This window comes from Megalobrama amblycephala, linkage group LG14, assembly GCF_018812025.1.
Source record: "Megalobrama amblycephala isolate DHTTF-2021 linkage group LG14, ASM1881202v1, whole genome shotgun sequence".
Taxonomy (NCBI): domain Eukaryota; kingdom Metazoa; phylum Chordata; class Actinopteri; order Cypriniformes; family Xenocyprididae; genus Megalobrama; species Megalobrama amblycephala.
The window spans coordinates 23475380-23502828 of NC_063057.1; the positions used below are offsets into that span (position 1 = coordinate 23475380).

Consider the following 27449-nt stretch of genomic DNA (forward strand, 5'->3'; position numbering starts at 1 on the left):
GCTTGTCTATGTTACTATGATTGAAAAGAGGTGTTATTTGTGTAGTAAAAGCGTTTAGCTCAAGAGTTATTAATCAGGGAAATTCAAATCTGTGAATATGCGGCCAACTTTACTTTAAGGTTTAAGTTAGTCAGTACATGTTTTTTAGTTGATGGCTGCTCCATATCTCACACAGCAGGGGAGAAAATTATGAAGCCCAGCTAATGTTGTTAAATATTGAGATGAATTTACTCTACCTTTGCCCTAATCCACGACACTTTAATTCCTCTGGTTGATAATAAAGCTCATAATGCCTACGTTAAGGCCACAGCTTACCTTACAACTTTATTCCCCATTTATTGGTCATCACAGAAAAGTGTAGCTAATGTCTCACAGTTAGATAATAACTTAATACTGTACAATTAACACTAGCCAATGTCTGTTCCTTTCTTGTTTAAAATATTTGTCAAAACTACGTGAGTACCTTAACCGCTGACAACAGAACCTCCAACTTACGCTATTTGGTCAAAACTTTTAAATTACATGCACTATCATATAAAAAAACAAACAGTCATTTTACTGACAAAATTTGACATTTCAACACTTACCGCTGAATCTGTTGGATGAGACCATGGAGAAGACAAGAGAGCTGAGATCACACACCGCATGCAAAAATGTACATAATCATATTTTACTGTGAAATATTAGAGTTACATCTTGTGAAATCCTGAAAATAATTCACAGTGTGACAAATGTATTGAAATAAATTATTAGAAAAATAATACACACCCGAAGTGGTAATGCAGCCACAACACAAAGCCAATAAAGGCATAAAATATAATAAAAGGTTTGTATTAGTACCTTAAGGTATGTAGTGCTATCTAAGGTACTAATATGCACATTTTAGGGGTAAATAAGGTACAAAGATGTTTTTTAAGGGTACTGCCCCAGTGACAAGCTGTTGTACCCCTAAAGGTACAGTTTTTGTTAATTTTTTCTGAGTTTGAACCAAACTGTTTCTTTCAGACACTGACAGCACACGTTAATCTCTGAGACGTCTCTCTGATGTGTGTGTTTACATCTGGAAGATGTATTTTAGACTGTCTGCCATTCTGCAATACATCTGTAGGATGTTTCCTGTCAGATGTCAAATAGACGTTTAGAAGACGTCTTTAAGATGTTTATGATTAATAATGTATGTAAAACTGACATCTTAAAGACGTCTATCAGATGTTCGTAAACAGCAGATGCTTTCCAGATGAAGTGATCTTGAACAGACATCTTGCAGATGTACGTGTGCTCTGATGCTGATACTGTGATCACGGCTGAACCGAGGACTTGAATGAGAAGGGGGAATTTGAGGAAATGAAACATTGTTTTGATTTACATACTGTTGAATGTCTCGTGATCCCGTTATTTTACATGTGTGTGAAGAACTTCTATCTGCTTCTTCTGGTTTATCCAGATCTTCTTCTTTGCTTATTTTTGGATCTGGAGATCCTCTACTCTTTCTTATTCATTCAATCACTCTCTCTTTTCATTATTTGTCTCACTGCTGCTGGCCAACTGAAGCCACTGACTGAACCTCCTACTTCTAGTTGTAAACTTCCCCTTTTAGTAGCAGAAACCTGCTGCTGTGCAAGTATTGAGTAATAGATAGACACAAGACATGGGCGTGATATTCTTGATCATTGTACTTGCTCTTTCAGCAATCTGATAATGGTATGGGAACTAACCGATCCAGCCCTAAAGCTTCAGTGGATTACAGCAGTAAATCGAGTGAATCCAGCGGGAGGAAAATGCTGTCATGTTTGAAAACGTGTCACTGATTGGGATCATCAAATAGTAAATGTATGTAGTATTTAAAAATATTCAGGCAAATATATGTGACAGAGAACTGAGTGTGTGTGTGTGTGTGTGTGCTGACGTCTGACTCTCTTCTGATTCATATGTCTCTTCCTGAAAAACAATTTTAATTAATTTAAGGAAGTCAAAGAAATTCCAGTTCAACACAACAGTTCAGAGGAGGAGAAAAGATCTACAAATATTATCTGAGGTGAGTGTTTCATCTTTCTTTAGTTGTGTGTGTGTGTGTGTATGTGTTATGATGTGTCATTGGTCACTTTGTGCTTCTGAGACTTTAAAGCTGTGCTGAAGTCATACTGATGATTTTATTTGAGTTCCTCATGTCACGATCGAACAGATGATGACATGAGGAAGTGTGTCTTGGTAAGTGAATCACAGAAGGCAGATATTGTTGTCACATGCTGTGAAATCACTGTAAATTGTGCATTGATAAAATATTAATAAAATATGCATTAATTTATGCTTATGCATAAAGCACATGATGTGTGCTTTTACTTTTTTATGTAAAACCTATGAAGATTAGAGGCGTTTATCTGAATTAAACTGAAACTGACAATTGTGATATAAGTCCACTACTTTAATGAAAAAAACAGCAAACATTTCAGTCATGTGACCTTTCTCAATGCCTGATAAACAATACTCAGCCATCTTAAAGGGACAGTTCATACAAAAATGAAAATATGCTATTAATAATCCACCCTCAGGCCATCCAAGATGTAGGTAATGTTGCCAACTTCAGAACAGGAAAATAAGAGACAATCGTGGTTCTTTATAGGAAAATAAGGGACACTTGAAATATTTGTACTGCACCACACAGTGGCCCTCATTTATCAAACGATTGTACACCAGAAAACTGTGCGTACGCTCGTTTCCACGCAAAATTTGGCATTTATCAATATGAGCGTTAGCGGTGGCTATGATCAAATCTCACGTCAGGTCTCAGCTCGTGTACACACATTTTTGAGTCAGCAGGAACTTGCGTGTGCAGCATAGTAGATCTTATGAGAACATTTAGATTATTTTCCTGACCGACAATCACTCACTAACCGATCATTGACCATTAAATGACAGGATTAAAATGTCAAATTAAAATCAAATTAGAATAGATGTGTGTCTTAAAATACCACAAATGTTTTTTTGTTTTCTTTCCAGGGATTTAACTTTGGATGTGCAAATGGCAACATTAAAAGAACATATGGATTCACACATCATGCACCTGCAACGCATAGAAAAACAGAATAATATAGCCTACAAGGAATGAAAAAATGGGACTACATGAAATATATTTCACTGAAATAATTATCAAAACAAAAGTGAAAAACTGTGCATCAAGTAGGGCTAGTACTGGCTACGCTCATATGGCATGTTGGGTTCGCTTTATTTTATTAAAATATTTCTCTTTATTTTATTAAAATATTTCTCTTTATTTTTTTTAAATCCAATTGATCGTGCAGGCGCCTCACTCACACACAGATGCTACATATCAGTTCTAGCATTGCTAACTTTACATTTCAGCCATTTATCAGCAAACTAAATGCAGAGAAAGTTAACACTCCTCAGTTTAAATGGTCCGCCACGTTTTATGTGGATATTGAAACGAGTGAAATAGAAAGCCTTAATTTAAATAATGAACAGTAGTTCAGCAACCAATAAATATTACATCACGACTATGGAAACGTTTGGATTCTTCCCGAATGAGAGAGGTAGGTTATATGAGCCCAATTCAGTTTTGCTTTAAATAAATTCATTTCTGCTTTATAATGAATGCCACTATAGCCTAATTTGTGTTTCAATATATGGCTACTTATTTTTCATTCTTATGTAAGGCTCTAAAATAACCAAGTTATTTATATATATATATTGATAATGATAATATATATATATATATATATATATATATTGATAATGTTTGTAAGTATTTAGTTTTATTTACCTATCAACCTATTGTTTGAAATTAGGTTGATAGGTGATTTTAGAGTAAGATAAATTTCTTTTTCATGTGATTACTTCCTGGCCGGGTTACGTTTCTCTGTGTCGTAAACTCTAGGACGAGGCTTGTAAAATTTGGGGCATGATATTTTAATGACGATTGTTTTCAGCCGCCACACTTATCATCACCCGGTCATTTGTACAACGGAGTTGGCCACTTGCGAAAGTTTAATGAATCACACGTGAGCGTTGTCGTTAGCTGATTTTTTCGTCCGGATGTACGCTGGTTTCTATGTCCGTTTGATAAATGAGGGCCAGTGTGTGTCATTTCAGTGTCTGCAGTTAAGGATGTGTATAAAAGCTTCTCAGACACATTTGTTATGCTTAACCTATTTATGTACAATTTAATCTAAAAAAGAATTTTAATGTCATTCAAAAAAATGTCGCGTTACACACAAACCATCATTTAAAATAACAGCATTTATCTAAAATAGAAAGCTTTTAAACCATTATACAGTAGACAAAAGTTTGGGGTAAGTAAAAAATGTTGGGGGGGGAATTAAAGAAAGTAATACTTTTATTCAGCAAGGACACATTAAATTGATCAAAAGTGACAGTGAAGACATTTATAATGTAACACAATCTTTCTTTTTCAGATACATCTGTTTTTTTTAAAACTTTCTATGCAAAGAAACCTGAAAAAAAAATGTTTTCAACATTGAAAATAATCAGAAATGTTTCTTGAGCAGTAAATCACATCAGCATATTATTCCCTCGGGTAGATTGCATGTGTTCTTGCGTGGCCAAAACTGATTTGTTGAAATCAAAATGCTGACAGTGAAAGGGACTTGCCTTGAAATTTGCCTTGGGATTTGCCGCTCGAAGCAGGAGTGACCTGACAGCAGAGGATTCTGCAGTTCGAAAATCAAACAATGATTTGTCCCAAAATAATGATACATTTTTAATTTTTGTAGAGTTTGTTCTTCGTGTTGCCTAGACTCTAGTGTATGCCTCTGACACAGTCTATTCTTTTTTGCAGGTTTATCCATATTTGCTTCTTTTTATCTCAGATGTGACTTTTTATCTCGCAATTGCGAGTTTATATCTCACAATTGTGTGATATAAAGTCAGAATTCTGAGATATAAACTCGCAACTGCGTGATATAAAGTCACAATTCTGACTTTTTTCTTGCAATTTATTGACGGACAGTTTCTCTGTCTGTAACAATTCCGGACATCCAACATTTCTGGTGCATCCAATGATAGCCGTGCTGCCGTGAAGTCTGAAGCTGTTGGTGTATAAAATGTGTCACTTCAGCTTCATCTGTTTTATTGCGCCTCCGCCACAGCTGATTCTTATTATTATTACTATTATATTGTCATTATTGTGTCAAATTCATTAGTGTATCCATTCTGTTAAAAAAACTTTTATTCCCGTTGAGAAAATTATGGGTGGTCCCTTTTTATATACAAGTGCAACACCTTTATGGAATAATAACTGTCTACAAACTGGGAAAAAGCCCTTTGTTTATAAAGCCTGGTCTGATTGCGGTATTCACACTTTGAATGACATTTTTTGTGAGGAAGGCCTCAAATCTTTTCAAGATCTAAGTAAAGAATTCTCCTTACCAGGATTTTCCTTTTTCTTATATTTAAGACTGAGGTCAGCTCTAAAGGCCTACGGTGTTCCCTGGACTGCTAATATATTCCCACATCCCTTGTGGAAGTGGTTGGACTTTAACACCCCCTCAAGTGGCTTAGTCTCTAAAGTCTATAACTCTATTCTCTTCCATCAGTACTCCTATATACCAGCTATTTACTCCTGGGAAAAAGAAGTAACAACTAAACCTGATTGGGATGTTGTATGGGCCAGATGTTTCATTGCATCTAAAAACATGGCGCATCAGATGATCCACTATAAACTTATTAATAGGGCCTACATCACTCCAAGCTTATTGTATAAAATGAAGATCAAACCTGATCCTTACTGTCATCTATGTGATAATTCTATAGTAGGCTCGTATTTGCACATGTTCTGGGAGTGCCCTATGGTGGTACCTTTATGGTCCCTTGTATGTATGGTTCTTTCTGATATCTTGCATCTAGAAATACCTCGGGACCCCATGATCTTCTTGCTCTTAGACGACTCTACACTTCAGCTAAATACTCATCACAGAAGGATCTTATTGGCTGCAGGTACTGCAGCCAAAAAATCTATCTTAAAGCTATGGATTGAACCATCCACCTCCTACAATTACATCTGGCTTTCTTACTTCAGAGACATTGCCTTGCTTGAGGGAACCACTGCTAAACTCAATGGGGCTAAAGACAGTACTATTCAAAGCTGGTCAAGAACAGCCGAAATGCTGTTAGAACTACTTAAACCTTGACTTCCTAATTTTGTTATTTGGTTGTGATAATTTTCATGGCATCTGTTTGTATATAGTTAATTGAATCTGTCTTAGTGTTTATGATGCAGCTAAAATCATAATAAAAAGTTAATCACAAAAAAAAAAACTTTTATTCCCCAAATACCTCGACTGTAATTTGCAGAACTGCATGATTCTACCCTTGAATTCCCCCTTTTATGGAGCCACCAGACTTGAGTTGCAAAGTTACAAAGTTGATGAAACATGATAGGAATTGGTGTTTTAGTATTAAGCCCACTAGATGGCAGTAAAAGCTGTTTTTTTCTCCTTGAAATGCTGTGCTCATGTACAAGGTTACCATTTAAACATATGCATATTCCTGCATAATGCATATGTCTGGAGACTAATCTTTGTGTCTCCTCCAGTAAAATCAAAATTTCTTTATTGGTAAATTGGTGCTAAAAATAATCCTTTATGATGTCCTCTATTTTATAAATAATAACAAAGCAGCAATACTGATGGTCAGTTGCAATGAAAGGAAATGCAAGCAAAGTAAGAACTGTGAGAAACAAAGTTTCACACAATTGTGAGAAAAAATGTCAGAATTTTGAGAAAAAAAGTCAGAATTCTGACTTTATCACACAATTGCAACTTTATATCTCAGAATTCTGACTTTATATCACTCAATTGCAAGTTTATATCTAAGAGTTCTGACTTTATATCACGCAATTCTGACTTTATATCTCAGAATTCTGACTTTATATCACTCAATTGCGAGTTTATATCTCAGAATTCTGACTTTATAACTCGCAATTGCGACTTTATATCTCAGAATTCTGACTTTATATCTCAGAGTTCTGACTTTATATCTCAGAATTCTGACTTTATATCACTCAATTGCGAGTTTATATCTCAGAATTCTGACTTTATAACTCGCAATTGCGACTTTATATCTCAGAATTCTGACTTTATATCACACAATTGCGACTTTATATCTCAGAATTCTGACTTTATATCTCAGAATTCTGACTTTATATCACTCAATTGCGAGTTTATATCTAAGAGTTCTGACTTTATATCACGCAATTCTGACTTTATATCTCACAATTCTGACTTTATATCATTCAATTGCGAGTTTATATCTCAGAATTCTGACTTTATATCTCAGAGTTCTGACTTTATATCTCAGAATTCTGACTTTATATCTCACAATTCTGACTTTATATCTCAGAATTCTGACTTTATATCTCAGAGTTCTGACTTTATATCTCAGAATTCTGACTTTATATCTCACAATTCTGACTTTATATCTCAGAATTCTGACTTTATATCTCAGAGTTCTGACTGATTTTATTGTCTGCTATATTTGCTTCTTCTTTATTAAAATCCAGGCAATTGGTTGATGAAACATTGCTTAAAATGAAGATAATTTTTTTACAAAACGAAATTCACTTTAAAGAAAGGCTTTCTACATAACAAAACTTCATGAAGTGGTCAAAATCATGTCTGACCCACTCCATGTCTCTCGATATATATATATATTTTTTTTAAGTAACACAATAGTTACTTTCCCTGGTAATTAGTTATTAGTTAGTTATTTTATAATGATGTAACTCCGTTACTAACTCAGTTACTATTTGTGAGAAGTAACTAGTAACTATAACTAATTACTTTTTTAAAGTAACGTGCCCAACACTGTTTATATCACACAGTTGCAACTTTATATCTCAGAATTCTGACTTTATAACTCGCAATTGCGACTTTATATCTCAGAATTCTGACTTTATATCATGCAATTGCCAGTTTATATCTCAGAATTGTGAGATAAAAAGTCGCAATTACTCTTTTTATTTTTTTATTTAGTGGCGGAAAAGGGCTTCCATAGTTTAATCCGTATTTCCACATGCCAAATCTACTGAACAGCATCACACATTGCCCTAACTATATTTCTTTTCCGTTTTTTGAAGAGGAATTGGCGCAGTTGCATAACATACTGATGCGCATGTGGGGGGCTGTGATTGGATGATGACAGGTGTCGGTGATCATTCTCAAGTGTCGTGATCAGCACTGCTGCTGTTGTGTTACCAGTGGTTAGATCAGCATAAGGGAGGACATGTACGGGACAAATCAATTAGGCCCAATATAAGGGACGTCCCATCTAATATATTCTCAACAGTGTGCAGTGTGAGCTTCCTGTCACATGATGACGTATGCGCAGGAGCAACCTCACACGTCAGCTGATGCAGGGCGTGTGTTCACCAGCAGTACCAACGTCTAAATCTAAGTTAGCTAAAAGTACCGGTCATCTAACACTAGACAACGTGGAAAATGTTTTGTCCGTCTTTATTGTTTAATCTTTTGTTTTGTACAAAATAGCACAAAGTTACAGTTGTGGTGTTCTTGGTCAAAAAATGACTGAAAATAAGGGAGAAAATGTTCATCATGTTCATGTGTATGTACATATGTACATGTGCTTGCAAACATAGCTCCTTTTGACCTGTGCATGTGTGGATACGTGCATATGTAACCCCTCCTGTTCAAACTGCTGCTCTAAGCAGGACTCAAACCTGGGTCCACCAGCATGGGAGGTGGATGCTTTTACAAGAAGACTAAAGACCGCAGTCTATAGCGTCAGCCGCTAGAGCACCTCTTGAGTTCAGGGGAGTGAGGTTTACACACACAGCTTTTACTGGTCTACGTCTGTTACACACACACTATCAAACACACACACGTTAATACAAACTATTTGAGTTTTACACACATTATTTTTCACAGAGATGAATTTTATCCTACTCTGATCTAATATCCATTCATATATCTGGCATTACCACATTCAAACACACACACACACACACACACACACACACATATGCGCAAACTGTCTTTAGTCTGCAGTGACCCTGCTTCAAATGAATCTTCATGTTCTTTGTTCAAATATTATGATTGCGTTTTGGGACTTTAATGTTCTCAGAAAGAAGCAGATAAAAATGTAGAAATATACTGTAGATGTTACAGCACAGACACATATAAATCATTCGTTTTGTGGCAGCACAACAGCGAAGAAGGTCTCTGTACATGATGTTCTTCATCAGATCATTGATCATTGCATGAGTTCACACTAAGACCCAGTGTTTGTTGTTTTTTCTTAATTAGGAAAATGTAAAGAATATGAACAGTTTGGTATTGTTGCTCCCTAAAATTTTCTTTGTGACAGCGTCATTGTGTTCTTCTTTGTTTGTCACATTGGCCAGATCTGACAGATATAGCCAGATAGTCATTGATTTGTTTTCTTCCTAATTAGAAAATATAGCTTACTCAAATATGACAGTATTGGTATTGTCCATGAAATGTACTCTATATGACAGCATTAATGTGTTCTTTCTTGTACAGGTGCTGGTAATATAATTAGAATATCATGAAAAAGTTCATTTTTTTATTGTAAATTATTTTAAAAAATGAAACTTTCATAAATTATAGATTCCCTACATGTAAAGTAAAACATTTCAAAAGTTTTTTTTTTTTTAAAAATTGTTGATTAGAACGTACAGCTCATGAAAGTCCAAAATCCGGTATCTCAAAATATTAGAATATTTACATTTGAGTTTCATTAAATTACCATCCCTACAGTATAAATTCCGGGTATCTCTTGTTCTTTGAAACCACACTAATGGGGAAGACTGCTGACATGGCAATGGTCCAGGAGACAATCATTGACACCCTCCACAAAGAGCGTAACTCACAGATGGTCATTACTGAATGTGATGGCTGTTTACAGAGTGATGTATCAAAGCATATTAAATGCAAAGTTGACTAGAAGGAAGAAATTGGGTAAGCAAAGGTGCACAAGCAATAGGGATGACTACAAGCTTGAGAATACTGTCAAGTAAAGCCGATTCAAACACTTGGGAGAGCTTCACAATGAGTCAAATGAAGCCGGAGTCAGCGCATCAAGAGTCACCACACTCAGACATCTTCAGGAAAAGGACTACCAAGCCACTTCTGAAACAGAAACAACGTCAGAAGCATCCTACCTGGGCTAAGGAGAAAAAGAACTGGACAGTGAACAGTGGTCGAAAGTCCTCTTTTCAGATAAAAGTAAATTTTGCATTTCATGTTGAAATCATGGTCCCAGAGTCTGAAGGAAGACTGGAGAGGCACAGAATCCAAGCTGCTTGAAGTCTAGTGGGAAGTTTCTGAAGTCAGTAATGATTTGGGGGGCCGTGACATCTGCTGGTGTTGGTCCATTGTGTTTTATCAAGTGCAAAGTCAATGCAGCCATCTTCCAGGAGATTTTGGAGCACTTTATGCTTCCATCTGCTGACAAGCTTTATGGAGATGCTGATTTCCTTTTCCAGCAGGACTTTAGCACCTGCCCACAGTGCAAAAACCACTTCCAAGTGGATTGCTGACCATGATATTACTGTGTTTTATTGGCCAGCCAACATGCCTGACCCCTGAATCTATGGGATATTTTCAAGAGAAAGATGAGAAACAGTTGATCCAACAATATACAGATGATCTGAAGGCTCAATAGTGCCTCAGCAGTGCCACAGGCTGATCACTTCCATGCCACACTTCACTGATGCTGTAATTTGTGCTAGGAGCAAGTCATTTGCTGTAATATGTGCTGCCGACCAAGTATTGAGTGCACAAATGAACATACTTTAAAGAACTTGAACTTTTCTGTTTTGAAAATCAATTTTTTGATTGATATTAGGAAATATTCTAATATTTTGAGATGCTGGATTTTGGACTTTCATGAGCTGTACGCTCCAATCATCAAAATTAAAAAAAAAACTTTTGAAATGTTTTATTTTACATGTAGGGAATCTAGAATATATGAAAGTTTCATTTTTAAAAATAATTTACAATAAAAAATTAACTTTTTGATGATATTCTAATTATATGACCAGCACCTGTATATCACAATGGTCAGATTTGACAGGGAATAGCACAAGTCCTACTTTGCACTTCTTTTCAGAAAATAAAAGCATTTCAAAATACAGATCCTGTCCCATTTTTTTAATCGGGAACACGATTAAACAGTTTGAAAAAGAAATCAGTCCTAATTGAAAGAAAATGAGTTGACAAAAAGATTGAACCAAATTTTTTAATGATATAGCATGACGTGTAATTTATAAGATATATTTTGTAGGCTGATCATTTTTGACCAGGAACACCACAAGTGTAATTGAGTTTTCAACACAACACTAGGGTTAAACAAAAGTTCAAACACCACAGAAAATGTGATATCAAGCCAAGAATCACCAGCAAAAAACAAACTCTGCAAACATGCAGCCTGCGCTTGGTCTACTGTTTTCACAATGTCTAACTTTTCAATCAATGGAAACATGCAGTTTAATTTAAATACATAAGCATATATGTCTTAATGATGAATAGATAATTGAAACAGAATATATAAATATATTGATAGGAAAATATGTTGTTTCTTAAACATAGGATCTCGAGGCTACGAATTCACATCTCGTGGCCACGACATAATGATGTTGTTAACTTGAAAAAATTATCTTGTGACCACGACTTATCACATTCCCATGAGTTAATATGTCATGGCCAGGAAAAAACTAAGTGAGCCGAACATGTCCCCTCCCAGTCACCATACAGATCTAATATGTGATTTAATTTCCAGCTGACTATGTTCAGAGACATAACCAATTTTGTTTTTGTGAACTTTGTGTTTGCACTCAGACAACCATATATCAGAAACTAAAATTAGCAAAGCTTTTTAAACTAATGCAAAGAATAAATATTTCATTTTTACCATGACAGAGATGAATCAAAACCAAAGAGATGTTTAACTTGTTGCTGGCAGGGTATTTAAGGCATGAGCTGCAAAGACTCTGCCTACTTCTGGAAAAGGGGGTGAGGAGCAGCAGCTCATTTGTATTTAAAAGACACACAAAAACATATTTTTGCTTCCACTCAAAAATGGGCATTTACAGAATTCCATAATATTTGATCTGTGTGGTATTTTGAGCTGAAACTTTACAGACACATTCTATTGGACACCTGAGACTCATAATATCTTGTATTATAGTATTATCTTGTAAAAAGTAGCGTTATAGGACTTTGACAGAGGAGTTTGGATGAGTTGACTGAGAGTCCTGATCCGATCACAGCTTAATTTCATAATCTAAATTAAATTTGAGTGCTTAGGCCCAAATGTTAGGAGTTAAACTACATCAGATCTTTTCTTTTTGTCCTGCAGCTCGGTGAATTGGTGAAGGGCGATGGCATCTGTTAAAGATCTGCTCAAGAAATCAATGTATGAACTGGGAGGAGATGATCTAAAGGAGTTTCAGTGGCACTTAGAGAATGATCATGAGAGTATATCAAAGTCTGACATGGAGAATGCAGATAGGTTAAAAACTGTGGATAAGATGGTGGAGTGTTTTGGACCAGAAGAAGCTGTGAAGATCACTGTGGAGATCCTGAGGAAGATAAACCAGAATAATCTGGCTGAGCATCTAGAAAACAAACTCAAGCAAGGTAATGTTTAATTTGTTGTGACTGTAATGTTATTGACAGGCAATATGAAGACATGTGCCGCTGTTGGAGCTCATTCAGAAGAGATATGGGGTAAATAACAATCACTGCCTGTACATGGAAACAAGAAAATATAACAGCAAGCAACAATTACAGGGCCAAGAAGATCAGCAGCAGATCTTATACAAGTATATCTAATAGAACAGTGTCTGATTTTACTAATGGTTAAATTGTTTACAGCGGTCTTAAAACTTCTACAAGCAGCTTCTAAATGCAAAGACTCCATCATCCATTGCATTGATTACACACACGACTGAAGCCAGTCACACACCCTACATAAGCCATGGACTTCCTCTCTCTCATTGCCGAGTATTGTTTAGCATTTACACTGTTTTAGCGTAACTACTTTACGGAGCCAGTTCCCTGTTCTAGTCGTAGGCTGCGTCCAAATACCATACTGTAAATTAGTTCAACAATTCTGTTTAAATCAATATTGAATTTAAAATCTAAATTTGTCGTCTAAAGATAAAACTGAACGCTGCCTCTTTAAAATCATTAGTTGTAGTGCAGTTGCATGTGAGTTCGCAACTGCGAACCATAAAAGTATTATGTTTTGATAAAGTTAAAATGTTTTAAAAAAGCTATAAAATGCTATTCCATGTTTGACTAAATCATTAAAAGTTTCCTTTCTATTGTCTATCCGGGGTTTATAGGGATTTTAAGAAGTAATTAAATTACTTTTCAGACAGAGTAATTAGAAAAGTATTTTAAATACAACATTGATGATGTAATTAGTAATTAATTACTTTTTTGAAGAAACTTACCCAACACTGGTCCAATGTTGCCAATCCAATAAATGTTCTGAAAAGAATTAGAAAAAAAAGAAAAGTTATTCAGAAATGTTAAAACTGAAACCAACTGCATTCTAGTCTGCATTAGTCAAGGTGTTTCCATCACCATATATGTTGTCAGCTTAAGCATTATCAGTGTAAAATGTGCATTTAACACAATTGCAGTGCAAGTGTGATCAATTTGAATATAGTAGAAATTTTTATCACATGTGCTGTAGTTATATTTGTAATGGGAACTGCAGACCAGGTTACAAATTAGATATAGGTTTTATTAAAAAATTTATGAAAAACATGATCACTTAGTCTTTGTATATTTATTTGCATTTATTTATTTATAGAGCACTTTCCAGGCTACTCTGTAGCTCCAAAGTGCTGTACATAGTATACAGAATCAATAATTAAAATACAAATGGACAAACAACACAACAAAACACATCATCAATAATAATCCTCATCATTGATAAAAAATACTTAGGACAAGTTAAAACGCCAGAGAATACAGATGTAATTTTAGGTGACTCTTAAAGATACCTAATGTAGAGGATGATCTAACCTCGAAGGGAAGCATATTCCATAGTCTTGGACCAGTGACAGCAAACGCATGGTCTCCTTTTGATTTAAAACGTACTCTTGGGATCACTAATAAAAATTAAAAATTTGCTTTCTTTTCACCTCATTTTTAAAGGCTCAACTGCGGACGACAGACAAGCTATTCTTCATGATTACACAGAAACCAGCCGCAGACTGAAGAACAAATTAAAACGGGACTACAAGTGGATATTCATTGGTAATTCACAAACGGGTCAAAAGAAAAACTTGAACAATATTTACACTGATTTATATGTGGTGGAGAATGAGACTGGAGGAAGAGAAAATAACCACGAGGTGATACAGATCGATTTTAATCAAAAACAAAGTGATGCCAAGGACACACCAATCCAGTGCAATAATATTTTTAAAGTCCATGAGCATCAACAAAACAAAAAGGTAATGACGTTGGGGATCGCAGGGGTAGGAAAAACTGTGTCTGTCAATAAATTCATCCTTGACTGGGTTGAAGGAAAAGAAAATCAGGATATAGCCTTCATTTTTCCTCTGCCATTCCGTCAGCTAAACCTTCTTACAGAGAACTGCAGTCTCATGGAACTGCTTAACAAACACTTCTTTAATGATCCTAAAGAACTGCCCTCTCTTCCTGAAGGTGATGGTAAGGTCTTGTTCATTTTTGATGGGCTGGATGAATGTCGCTTACCTTTGAACTTTAAAGAGGGTGACAGAATTACAGATGTTCACAAAATAACAACAGTGAGTAAGATAATAACAAACCTTATCAAGACAGACCTGCTTCCCTCTGCTCTCATCTGGATCACATCCAGACCAGCAGCAGCCAGTCTGATACCCCGAAAATTAATTGATCAAATGACTGAAGTGCGAGGATTTAACAATGAACAGAAAGAGCAATACTTCATCAAAAACAGCAGTTCTGAGGTTTCTGAAAACATCATCCGTCACATCAAGAAATCCAGAAGTCTGTACATCCTGTGCCACATTCCTATCTTCTGCTGGATCTCTCTCACTGTTCTTCAGCCTCTACTGGCTCAAGAGAGTAATGACAAAACACCTACAACTCTCACAGGGATGTACACAAGCTTCTTAATTTCTCAGCAACAACAAATGGAAGAAAAATACTGTGATGATCCTGAAGCCAATGCAATGCATTTTGATCAGATTATTCTGAAGCTTGGGAAACTGGCCTTTCAACAGCTGGAGAAAGGAAACCTGATTTTCTACAAAGAAGATCTTGAGGAATGTGGACTAGATGTCAGTGAAGGGTCTGTCTACTCTGGGTTATGTACTCGAATGTTTCAGGAGGAAAAAGCTGTTTCAGCAAGAAACGTTTACAGCTTTGTACATCTCAGCATCCAGGAATTTCTTGCTGCTCTTTATGTGTTTTTGATTAACAGAGACAAGAATGAAAACCCATTTCTTGAATCATGGACAGAAAAATTAACATGGAAATTCTCCAAAAAGCCACTGTTTAAACTTCATAAGACTGCAGTCAACAAGGCTTTAGAAAGCAAGAATGGACACCTGGATCTTTTCCTTCGGTTCCTCCTGGGTCTTTCACTGGAGTCCAATCAGAGTGACCTGAAGGATCTACTGCCAGGACTGGAATTGAAAACGGAGGGCGTTAAAGACACTGCTGACTATATCAAAAAGAAGATACAGAAGGAGAAATCAGTAGAGAGGACCATCAATCTCTTCTACTGTCTGAGTGAACTAAAAGATGACTTTGTGGAGGAAATCCAGGAGAATCTGAGCTCAGGAAATCTTTCAGCACAGAATCTCTCCTCTGCTCAGTGGTCTGGTCTAGTGTTTGTGCTCCTCATGTCAGAAGAGACTCAAGAGATGTTTGAACTGCAGAAATACAGAGGATCTGATGAAGCAGTGATGAGACTGCTCCCAGTGATAAAAAACACTAGAAAAGCACTGTAAGAATCATTTTACAATCATTTACATACACTGTTAGTCACATTAATTGGGCCTTTATCTTACACAGGTGATTTGATGGTCAAGACTGTTGAAAATGAATAAATGCAAATGCATCACTGTATGTGATAATATTAAATTAAGGGTGTAACGATACACTCAACTCACAATTTTAATACATATTGTGATACTGGGCTCATGAGACAATATGTTTCATGATGTTTTGAACAAAATTAAAAAAGGAAACTGAAATTCAAATAACAGATTTATTTCCAAAAGATTAACAATTTTCAACAGCTTTATTGTACATACAACATACAATATTTCAAGATTGAATTGAACCTTCTGTATCTAAATTAACAATTGACTAGGTGATTCACTGAACAATAATAAAGCAACAAGCCCCGAGAAGCTGAGGTTTAAAGTGAATTTATAACAGCTAAAGAGCATTGTAAAACCCCTTAGCTGTTATAAATTCACTGTAAACCACGGCTTATGCTTTTATAAAACGGTTACCACACAATGCAAATATTAAAGCCCAAAAAATTATCAATGCAACTTTCATGAAGTAAAATAGCTAAAAGCCTTCCTTCCAATGGAAAAATAGTCCCTGACCATGAACAACAGAACAACAGAAGTTATATTTATTACATAATTAGATGGCAGCAAAGATTGTCTTTATGAGTGAGTCACTCATTCGCAAAGACTTTTATATTGAAACTTGTTGTGAACACGGAACGAGACACAAATGACAAATGCTTTGACTAGTGCTATCAGTGTCAGCAGGGCACGGGTGAATGAACAATATCAATTGAGAACATACAGTTTACATTGCTAAGTGGTTGCTAAGGTTGTTGTGCAGTGATACACAGAACCATTGGGTCAAACAGTCAGAGCCGTGTTTTATCGTGTTTTTATAAGAATCAAGGACTGGAACTAACCATTTTATGAAACTGCATTTTAACATGAAATTAGGATAGTTGAAACCTAAGAAAGAACCTATTAAAGCAGCAAAACAATGGTGACATCAGAATAAACATATTCATGATTCTGAACCTGAAAATACAGAATTATACATATAAATAATGTAAGCCCTGTTTAACAGGTGAAATCAGACATTTGGCATTATTAGGACCGATAAATATTGCCCCATTTCATTATAATCAGATTCAACATTAAAGTAGTTAAATGTAGTGCTGTTACTGAAACTATGTTAGAATAACTTTCATTTATTCTAACGCAGTACACTCAAGCTTAATGCAGGCATTCGCTGAATCTCTTTTACACAGACAAGCCACCCATGCAGATTATACACTTACATGATAAGTATAAACAATCTAAAAAGCTTTGAATCTTCATTCTATCAAAACTAAAAACACAATGCTTTCACTTTGAGGAGTGCCACTTTAAAAGATGTTTGCACTTTCGCTTTTAAGAGAGCCCCTTCAGTGCACATGCTCTTCAGATGATGAGTTAATCACAAAGCGTGTCAAAATGATTATTCCCAAACTTTATTCATTCATCCAAAAATTAAAATGTAATTTAATTCTTAATTTACTCACTTCATGTCATTTTCATGTGTCATGCACATACATACATTTGAACACATCTGTGTTTACTACAGTATGTGCGTTTTAAATCTGTTCATCATATAAATGCCAATGCATCATCAGATAAGCTGGGTCAGGCATCAAACCTGAGTTTTACCCATTTTATTATTCTTAATTTTATCATAAATTAAAGAAACCTAAAATACTAATTATTTTATAAAGAGACATTTTAGCTCTGCTTGCATCACTTAATTATCTGTGCTCCAGATGCATTAATATTGCATTATTATTGTTTTGTTCTTTGCACAGGCTGCAGTGCTGTAATCTCACTTTTCATTGTTGTAAGAGTTTGTCTTCAGCTCTACAATCCTCAATTTCTTTCCTGAGAGAGTTGGACCTGAGTAACAATGACCTGCAGGATTCAGGAGTGAAGCTTCTTACTGATGTGCTGAAGAGTCCAAACTGTCAGCTGGAGATACTGAGGTAGATGGTTTTAAAATAATCAGCAAAATACTATCACAATAAATGATTTTGTCACAGAATGTGGCATCTGCTCTCAATAGAATTCCAGAACAAAAGACAAAACAACATTTGCTGGAATGAGATTTTTTTTCCATATTTGTACAGATGTCCATATTTTCGTTGAGAAGTATGACCGATGTGAACCGCAAAAGTCCTATTTAAAGTGTTTCAGAATGGCTTGATTCACAGTAAATTAGTGGGCTGCAGAGTTTAGCTCCAGCCTGCTCCAAAACACCTGCCTAAGTCTAGTAATCCTGAAGACTTTGATTAGCGGGATCAGATGTGTTTAATTAGGGTGGAGCTATACACCCTAATTCAAAACAACAAAACTGAATTTTTTAGTTACTGAAAATTAATATTTAAGTTTTTTACACAGTTACAAATAAATGATACCTGGTGAACTGCTGAGAATAGGTATAAATTGTCAAGTCATGTGGACTGTTGCTGTGTGTGTCTGTAGGCTGTCTGGCTGTATGGTGACAGAGGAAGGCTGTGGTTATGTGTCTTCAGCTCTGAGTTCAAACCCCTCACACCTGAGAGAGTTGGATCTGAGCTACAACCACCCGGGAGATTCAGGAGTCAAGCTTCTTAATGAAAAACTGAAGGATCCAAACTGCACACTGGACAAACTCAAGTAAGAGTAAAGCAGTAAGAGTTTTGATTAAACAACTCCAAAAACAGCATTAAGTAGTTCCAGGATCTGATCAGCTTCACACTAAGGAGGCTTATTTATTCTTAACACAATGGTAACTTTCATCTTTGGTGAAACAATGAACAGTGCATGATTATGATTCAGGCAGCATTAAGGGTCATAAGTCAGATTGGAACCATAACAGTCAAAATATTTAATCCAGTTGTATCTGGTTGAAGATCAGATTCATCACGCCAGTATGAAAATGGTTTTGTTGAGGATCTGTGCCACAGGCTGTCATGTCGATGATGCTCTCACAGTGGATAATTGACACAATCAAGCTGACATTTCAAGAAAGCATTGTAGTCGTGTCTAGGCACAGATCCTCCATCTGATCTGGATACGGCCATGTATGTGTGTGTAATCATCATCTTTGAAGAAATTCTCTGGTTAAATGTTACAAAAGAATTAGAAATGTTACATTAAGAATTAGGCCAGATTTACTATACAGGGCAAATTAGCATGAGAGTGCAATTCCAAAAAAAAAAAAAGCGTCAATGGGAGTGAAACATTCTTTGGGTGATATACTGATGACATGCAAATAAAAGAACCCAGACGCATCCAGATAATTTCCATAGTAACCAACATAATCTACCTAACATAATCAACATAATCATAATCAACATAATCTAGTAATTAATAGCACTATACCAGTAAATTGACAAGCGCAAACCTTAGTTATCTTTATTTAAATCTTTATTTACTCTTTCCATAAATTTTGCATATGATAGGGAAACACCCACAAATGCAGTGTCCATACCTGTTTAGTGCTAATTTCTCACTGCCTGTCTGCCTGACAGTAGTTTTTTAATGTCAAAAGTGGGTTTGTGCTGCCGCAAGCTGTTAGTAAATCTGGCCCTTAATCTTATAAAATGAAATCTTATACCAATACCACCACCTAGTAGTGAGAAATGGTACATACATTAAAAGACATTCAGTTACTATTATGTGTAACATATAGACATACGCAAAAATACAGTATTATAATACAGTATTATTCATGCCGCAATGCATGCTGGGAGTCATGGATGAGTTTTGTTCTCTGCTCGTACCTAGCATGCATCGCGTCATCAGGGTTGGGAAGGTTACTTTTAGAATGTATTTCATTACAGATTACAAAATACATGCTTTAAAAAGTAATCTGTAACTTATTTCGCATTCAAACGCATCTCTTGTTGATGCTATAGAAAAGCTAACTTCCAAAATTGACACTTTTGGCATTCAGCTAAGAGAAAACTCGGCCATGGTAACTAATATCACCAGACTAGTAGAGCTGAATGCTACTGAAATCAAAAAGTGTAAAGTCAAGGTACAAGACATGGAAAAAGAAATGCCTCATCTCGTGAAGGAAAACGAGGAGTTGAAAGAAAGAGTCACGGAGTTAGAGCATTACAAGAGGCGCTGGAATCTTAAAATACATGGTCTGAAAGAAAGAGACGAAAATACCAAAGATATGTGGTGACATATTTATATAAATTAGATTTGGTACATTATTATGGTCAAAATGACATTGTACTTCAACAAAAATAGTTTACAGCTCCCTTTATCAGTCCATTCAAATGTTACAATATGGTGTGATAAACCAAAAATAAATAAATAAACTAACGTTAAACAAAGGGCAGCTTGCACAATCTACACAATGAGCCCCTGCCCCTTTGATCACGAAAGTGAAAGTGGCCATTTCTCAAAATGGGAAAAGGGCAACAGAAACAACACCCCCTCCCCCTTACGCGATTGCGCCCCTGCAATCGGAGGTCTGTGCATGCCACTTGTAACGAGGTGGGACACGACATGGGATCCATGTGCAAGCTTTATTTAAACAGAGTTCGTAGTCAGACAGGCAATGGTAGAACAAAAGCAGACAGGTATGGCAGAGAGCAGGCAGAATCGTGGTCAAAGAACAGGCAATGGGTCAGGGCGGGCAGATAACATAAATCCAAAACAGAGCAAATAGTCCAAAGGGCAGGCAGTAGAGAATCGTACACGGGGAACAGACAGTGTACTGTTCTCCTTGCATCTACCAATGCAATTTAACAGCCAGCCAAACTCCATCCATAAAGTACAGACGAGTCAGGATTCATCTTAGTCTTTCACGTTTAATAAGATGCCAGGTACATTATGAATTAAGAGTAAAACTGCAAAAAACAGCAAATAAACAACAATCAGGAAAATTAACCAATGACTAAAGAGCATTCATGTAAGTATATCTGAAAATAGCCCAAATTAAATCAATGTCATCAATTTACTTAAATGGGATTATCAGATGACCAAGAATTTGGCAACAAATACAAATATTGACTCATACAGAAGTTATCATAGTAGATTGAAATTAACACATTGAGTGCTGTCAAACAAAGGCTAGGCTAATAGCTAAAGGTTATCATCACAAAAATTACATTAAATCAAAGCTCTGAATAAACTTATCACAAATATATGGAAATATGTATCATCAAGTATTATGTAAAGAAGAATTAACTTACAGATGATGCTTTTACAAATGCAAAACAAAGAATGGTATCCGAAGATTGAGGAGCTGACTGCATGAGAAATGTAGTCACTTATTTTTCTGGAGAACTGCCACTGGGGGGCACCAAAACTACATAGCTATACATACTATACAAGTGACAAGTAAACTTGGAGCAGAACAGACAGGATCAGTAACAGACAGGCAAGATAAGTCATGCTCAGAATTGCAACCGTAGTAAACAAGACCTCGCAGTGGGTGTGAGGATGTGAGTGGCTTAAATAGTCCAGATAATGTGCTGCAGCTGGGTGTGGTGATTAGCGATTGGTGGAGTGAGTGCAGGTGATTGCCAGGGAGGATGATGGGAAATGAGACACCACTGTTTTCTAATGCAGGTGTTTTTCATTGCTCAATGTAAAATGTAATTTTTGCTGTAAATATTTGGTAGTCCCCAATAATTAGAAATGGCCAAATGGCCCAATATTTAAAATTCTTGCACTGCTCTGCTGCCCTTCATTACAGCACTCTGCGTGTTGTTAGGATGACAAAAAGGTTTAATAGTTACATTTTTTGTCTGGTCTGCTTCAGCATCTAAGAGCGCTCGTCAATGTCCAGATGATTGAGATGCCCAATCAAATCAAAGTAGGCGGGGTTTATGTTCTCTTTTCACTCGTGCCCAGTCTTCACAGCAAAAAATGTGTCCCTGCTCTGGATATACAACCATTAATGGACATCTTTGATTTTAATTAGGAAAAAACTATATGAGGCTGGATTGTGGCTTGTTAGCAATTGTAAAAAACTGTGTTTTAACTGTGCTGTTAACAGGACATCAAAAGTGGAAAAAGCTGGTAAAAACTCACATGTAGACACAAACTGACAACCAATCACTCCTTTCAGATGTCATTAGAAACTGTAACCAATAATTAGATTAATCGCCTACAGCCACTGCACTGCTGTGTATCTGTGTATCTGGAAATATCTGAAATCATTGTGGGACATTTTATGGTCTCCATGAGGAAACCAGCTGATAAATCATACAGAATCATGTTTATTGAAAATGTAAAACAGCAGAAAGTTTCCTGTGATGGTCGATTTATGGTAGAGTTAGTGTAAGAGGAGAGAATATACAGTTTGTACAGTATAAAAACCATTACGTCTATGATTGATTGTGTCTGTGTGTGTTTTCCAGTGTGGATCATGGAGGAGAGAACTGGATTACACCAGGACTACGGAAATGTACGTCTACACACACACACACACACACACACACACACACACACACACACACACACACACACACACAGACACACACACTCTCATACAGACACACACATATTACAGAAATATTATAATCCTATGTTATCTGTTTGGTAACCATGGCAACTTCAGTTAGAATCTCATTTAGGACAAACTCTGTTATAGAAATGACATTTCTTAAATGTATTATTATTATTATTATTATTATTATTGGTTGCTTTGCAACAGACCTGAGAGTTGAGTACCGAACTTAAGATTTCCTAATAACTACAGATGAGATTCTGTAAGATAAGAGAAGAATCCTGAATCAAGTTACAGTTTTTTTCAATTGCTAACAAGCGTTTACCAATACTTAAAGAACTTTTTCTAAACTCTTAACACAGCAACACACATACATCACACAATTAGCCAAATAATTAATTTTTCTGCCCAAAAACCATATTTTGTTAAATAAACACAAACTCTACATTTCAAAACGTTAAAAACCTTTTTCAACACATACTAACTCTATCAAAACACAGCAAACCTGATTTGAAATAGAGTCATTCTGTCAAAACATAGCACTAGTTTTCTATCCAACACGAACATATAGTCTATCAATGACTGTCAAAATACTAACAGTTGATGGCATGAAAACTGCATTACTGTCATGTTTCAGTTCTACCTGCAGAAAATATGAAATCCATATTTTTTTTATAATTCAGTTTCCTTTTCCTTTTTTTGTTCCTTTGTGTTGAATGTGTGCATTCTTGACAACAGAAGTGAATGAGACTTTACATTATAGAATGTACAGTAGAAAAAAGAGAAGATGAAGAAAGTAACAGAATTGATCAGGGCAGACACTGGTCACATGGTGAACTTCAGTTAAAATCTCTTTCTGGGGTGTGTGGTGTTGATGGTGCCCATAGAGGGTGGGATGGTGTCCCCTTTGGTAGTTAGTGCCCTACACAGACCACATATTCTGCATATATGGAACAATGGTAGAGGAATCATTGTAGTAAAATTATTAAGTGAAGCTTTTACTGAAATGAAACATGAAACTGCTGCCATTGATCAACAACAAATCCAACATACATGGCCTTTGGTTACTGTTGAAGCTTTTTTTCCTCATCACAGAATAAAAAGTATAAAAGGTAATTGTGACTATCTCACAATTCTATTTATTTTTTTATTTTGCAATTATAAGTTTATATCTCACAATTTTGACTATTTCCTCAGAATTGTGAGATATACAGTTCTATAGGAATTAGGAGAGAAAAAAGCCAGAATTGTGAGATAAAAAGTCATGATTACATTTTTTTATGTTCTATTCATGGCAGAAATAAGCTTTCATAGGTTCATCATGTGTAAAGGGGAAAACCATAGAGATGCACAATCCAGCACACATTCTTCCCCCTCTCCCATTCCTCTTGTTCTCCCTTGTCCTGATCCAACTTCTCCTTCATCTGTTCCTCTCCCTTACCCAGACATTATTTCTCTCTTTCTCTCTGCTCCTCTGTGTTGTTCTTCATCCACACTGAACAAATCCAATTCAAAGAGTCGTATTTCACTGTGTGTCCATGTAATGAAAATAACACCTGACTGTGCCTCCAACTGAGACTGGAATCTATTTCTCAATATTTCAGTGATCTGCTAATTAAAAATGTTTATCAATTGTTTCAGTATTTGTTTTATATATTTTTTCAATATTTTTGAGCTGATGTTGTTGCAAAAGTATAGGTTTTATACTATATTTAATGTTTGTAACATTCAGTCTTCATTTCTGACTTGCTGTGTTTAAGCATTTGTAAATAAGACCAGAAAGATCCATTTTGGTAAGAAAAAAAGTGTTAGCAATTGAAATAAACTGTAATATTTGCTTCTGTAATACAAATTTGCGAAAAATCCTAAATTAACTGGTCAGATCTGAACTGAAGATAGAAAGTTTCTGTAATAAATGATACAATGATGTGTTTCATTTCCATCAGATTCCCATCAGCTCACTCTGGATCTGAACACAGTGAATAAATTCCTTCGTCTGTCTGAGAGGAACAGAGTGATTACTGTCACTAACACACCGCAGCCGTATCTTGATCATCCAGACAGATTTGATGATGTGTGGCAGGTGTTGTGTAGAGAGAGTGTGTGTGATCGACGCTGTTACTGGGAGATTGAGAGGAATGGGAAATATGTGTATATATCAGTGTCATATAAGAGCATCAGGAGAAAGGGAGTGGGTGATGAGTGTGAGTTTGGACATAATGATCAGTCCTGGAGTTTGTTCTGTACTCCTGACATTTACTCATTCAGACACAATAAGATAGTGACTGATCTCCCTGTAAAGCCCATCAGCAGTAGAATAGGAGTGTATGTGGATCACAGTGCAGGAACTCTGTCCTTCTACAGCGTCTCTGGAGACACAATGAGCCTCATCCACACAGTCCAGACCACATTCACTCAACCGCTCTATCCTGGGTTTATGGTTGGTTATAAACCGCTCTATCCTGGGTTTGGGGGTTATATTGGATCATCAGTGAAACTGTGTTGATGAATCAGAACAGACTGTAGAGAGATTCTACCCATAATGCTTTGAGCTCATGATAAATCAGTGACTGTCACACTTGACTAGATGATCGAAGATAAGAGTGTTGATGCAGAAAGACGATGAACACTTTTGTTTACAGTATTTTTCAACACGTCTCAAAAGAAACATTTATCTCAAGTCACAAACACCTTTGCCATAATATTGTGTTTTTGGATTTATCATAAACACACAGTTATTCAGAACCTAAAGCGCTTCTTTCATGAGCTCCTGTGATCATTTGGGTTGTCACACATACAGCCCGCGGGATGATTTGAACTGTAATAATAATAAAATATAGAGATGCACTAGTCCACTGGTCATAAATCCAAACGTTTTTTAGTGTTATTTTTGGTAAATTTTTATTCCAGGCTGGCAAACAAGGTGCTTTGTAATAATTTCCTAAAATGTAATTTGTGTGGAAATATTTACGATGTCTGTAAACAAGAAGTTAACACAGGCGAACGGACACAAAGAGGAGAACAGATGCGCCACAGAGAAAATACTGTACATACACAAGCTCACTGTTCGCTAAATATAGGAAGAATAATATAAATATTGAATTTATATGTTGATATAAATGTGTCTCTGAAGGGAACTGTCTTCAGAAAAGTTTTGATGGTTTTTCCTCTTATCTCCATTTAAAGTATTTATAAGTATCTATTTATCGATGCAGCGCTGCTTTGTGTACAGCGGTAACCATGGAAACGCTATATCACTGCTGTCCCGTGAGCGCCACCTACTGTCAGAGAGTGAATCTGCATCTTCATTCAGTCCGTCTGCTGATTGTGTTTTGTGCAGGTGTCTTATGAAGCATCATTTCACAAAGCTAAAGGCAGACCATGCTGTTTTTGTTGTTAATCTTGAAATGATACAATAATTTAAATTAAAAACAACTGCTCATGTGAATAAGTTCTTTGTTTGGATTGTGATAAAAATGCAGTACCTCTAATATAAAAAGCTACACATATTTTTTGAACAATTAAACAACAAATAAATTTTCTTAAAAAAAAAAAAAAAACTGCAACCAGTAGCAGAATCGGCCAATTTGCTTCTAAAAAATGTGGAATTGGCCACAAAAAATCAAAATAGGTGCATCACTAATAAAAAAATAAAGCATATAAAAATGTAATATTTTTTTCGCTGTAAAAACAAATGCAGTTTTAATCAGCAGTGTAATAGTTTCCTTGAGATTCCTTTAAATATCTGAATTTATAGAAGAAAAACTGCATATAAATGATTTTAGAAGACTTTTATTTTGAAACTCATCATCAGACAGTCCTGACTCTGTGTGAGTGACACTCTGAGGTGATGTACTATCATTTTGAACTGAAACTAGACTGTGGAAACAAATTCATTTAAATATTCATCTGAATTTATAGAAGAAAAACTGCATGTAAATGATTTTAGAAGGCTTTTATTTTGAAGTTAATCATCTGTCATTGTGTAAGTGAAATGTATTGTTTGGCTTGATTAATGTGGGTAAAAATACTGTAAAAGAGATTTATCTTATAAATCTGTTACTTCTTTCATAAACAGTTTCACATTTCTTCACATTTTTAAGGTGTAATTTCAACAATATTGTGTTACGATCTCTGTATCTGAAAATACAAAAGTGTGGAAAACATTGTAAATAAAATTCTTATTGTGTTTATGTTCTAGATTCACCATGAGCTTTTTTTAATGTTGTTTACTTTTGATATTTTTATTATTACTACTACTACTATTATTAATATTTTATTTATCATTATTGTTATTAGTGGTAATAGTAACATTTTCGTTAATTATCATTATTAATGTGTTTCATTATTAATGTATTTATTATGATTAGATTGATTAGATTTTCCCTTTATTGATTAATAATTACTCTGTTATGTTGTAATGTATTTGTTCTTTCATTTCATGTGAATGTATTTTCAGAAACGGCCTCATTTCAAACACTGTATTTCCTTTCAGCGATAAGTAAACACATAAATATTGGTAAATACATTTATAATGAGTGATGTTCATGTTTTCTTTACATGTGCAAATGTTAGAGTTACTAATCTGTAACATTAACTTTTTTTTTCTTTCTTTTTTTATTGAACATCAGAACAAAACAAAATATACATCTACAATGGCATTAACAAAAATAGTTAAATGACTATCAAGCCAGGCACATATCAGTTAAATAAATATTAGTGGTGGGCATAGATTAATATTTTTAATCTAGATTAATCTCACTGTAATCTTGGAATTAATCTAGATTAATCTAGATTAAAATGGCTCATTTGAATTCTGCCGAAAACATTCAGAATATGTGTGCTACCCAAATAATGACTAAAAGTAATCCACCATTTTGTCCGACAAAGCAGTCAGGAGTTAGAAGATTAACATTGGTGGAGTTAAACTTGAAAAATTGAGTATACTGACAT

General features: G+C 35.5%; 1 protein-coding gene across 1 annotated transcript; it reads left to right on the forward strand.

Annotated features, from left to right (window-relative positions):
• Positions 1-1361: 1361 nt before the first annotated feature.
• LOC125245679 (NACHT, LRR and PYD domains-containing protein 3-like) lies at positions 1362-27024 on the forward strand. Its single transcript, XM_048156391.1, has 8 exons — positions 1362-1830; positions 1966-2035; positions 12373-12653; positions 14187-15993; positions 17851-18024; positions 18524-18697; positions 22408-22454; positions 24443-27024. The coding sequence occupies exons 3-8, from the start codon at positions 12395-12397 to the stop codon at positions 25000-25002; spliced, it is 3021 nt and encodes a 1006-aa protein (XP_048012348.1). The 5' UTR covers positions 1362-1830; positions 1966-2035; positions 12373-12394; the 3' UTR covers positions 25003-27024.
• Positions 27025-27449: the final 425 nt, after the last annotated feature.

Coding starts and splice junctions, on each gene's coding strand:
- LOC125245679 (XM_048156391.1), top strand. CDS start 12,395: ATGGCATCTGTTAAAGATCTGCTCAAGAAATCAATGTATGAACTGGGA. Junction 12,654..14,186: donor AGAAAACAAACTCAAGCAAG/GTAATGTTTAAT, acceptor TCATTTTTAAAG/GCTCAACTGCGGACGACAGA. Junction 15,994..17,850: donor AAAAACACTAGAAAAGCACT/GTAAGAATCATT, acceptor TTCTTTGCACAG/GCTGCAGTGCTGTAATCTCA.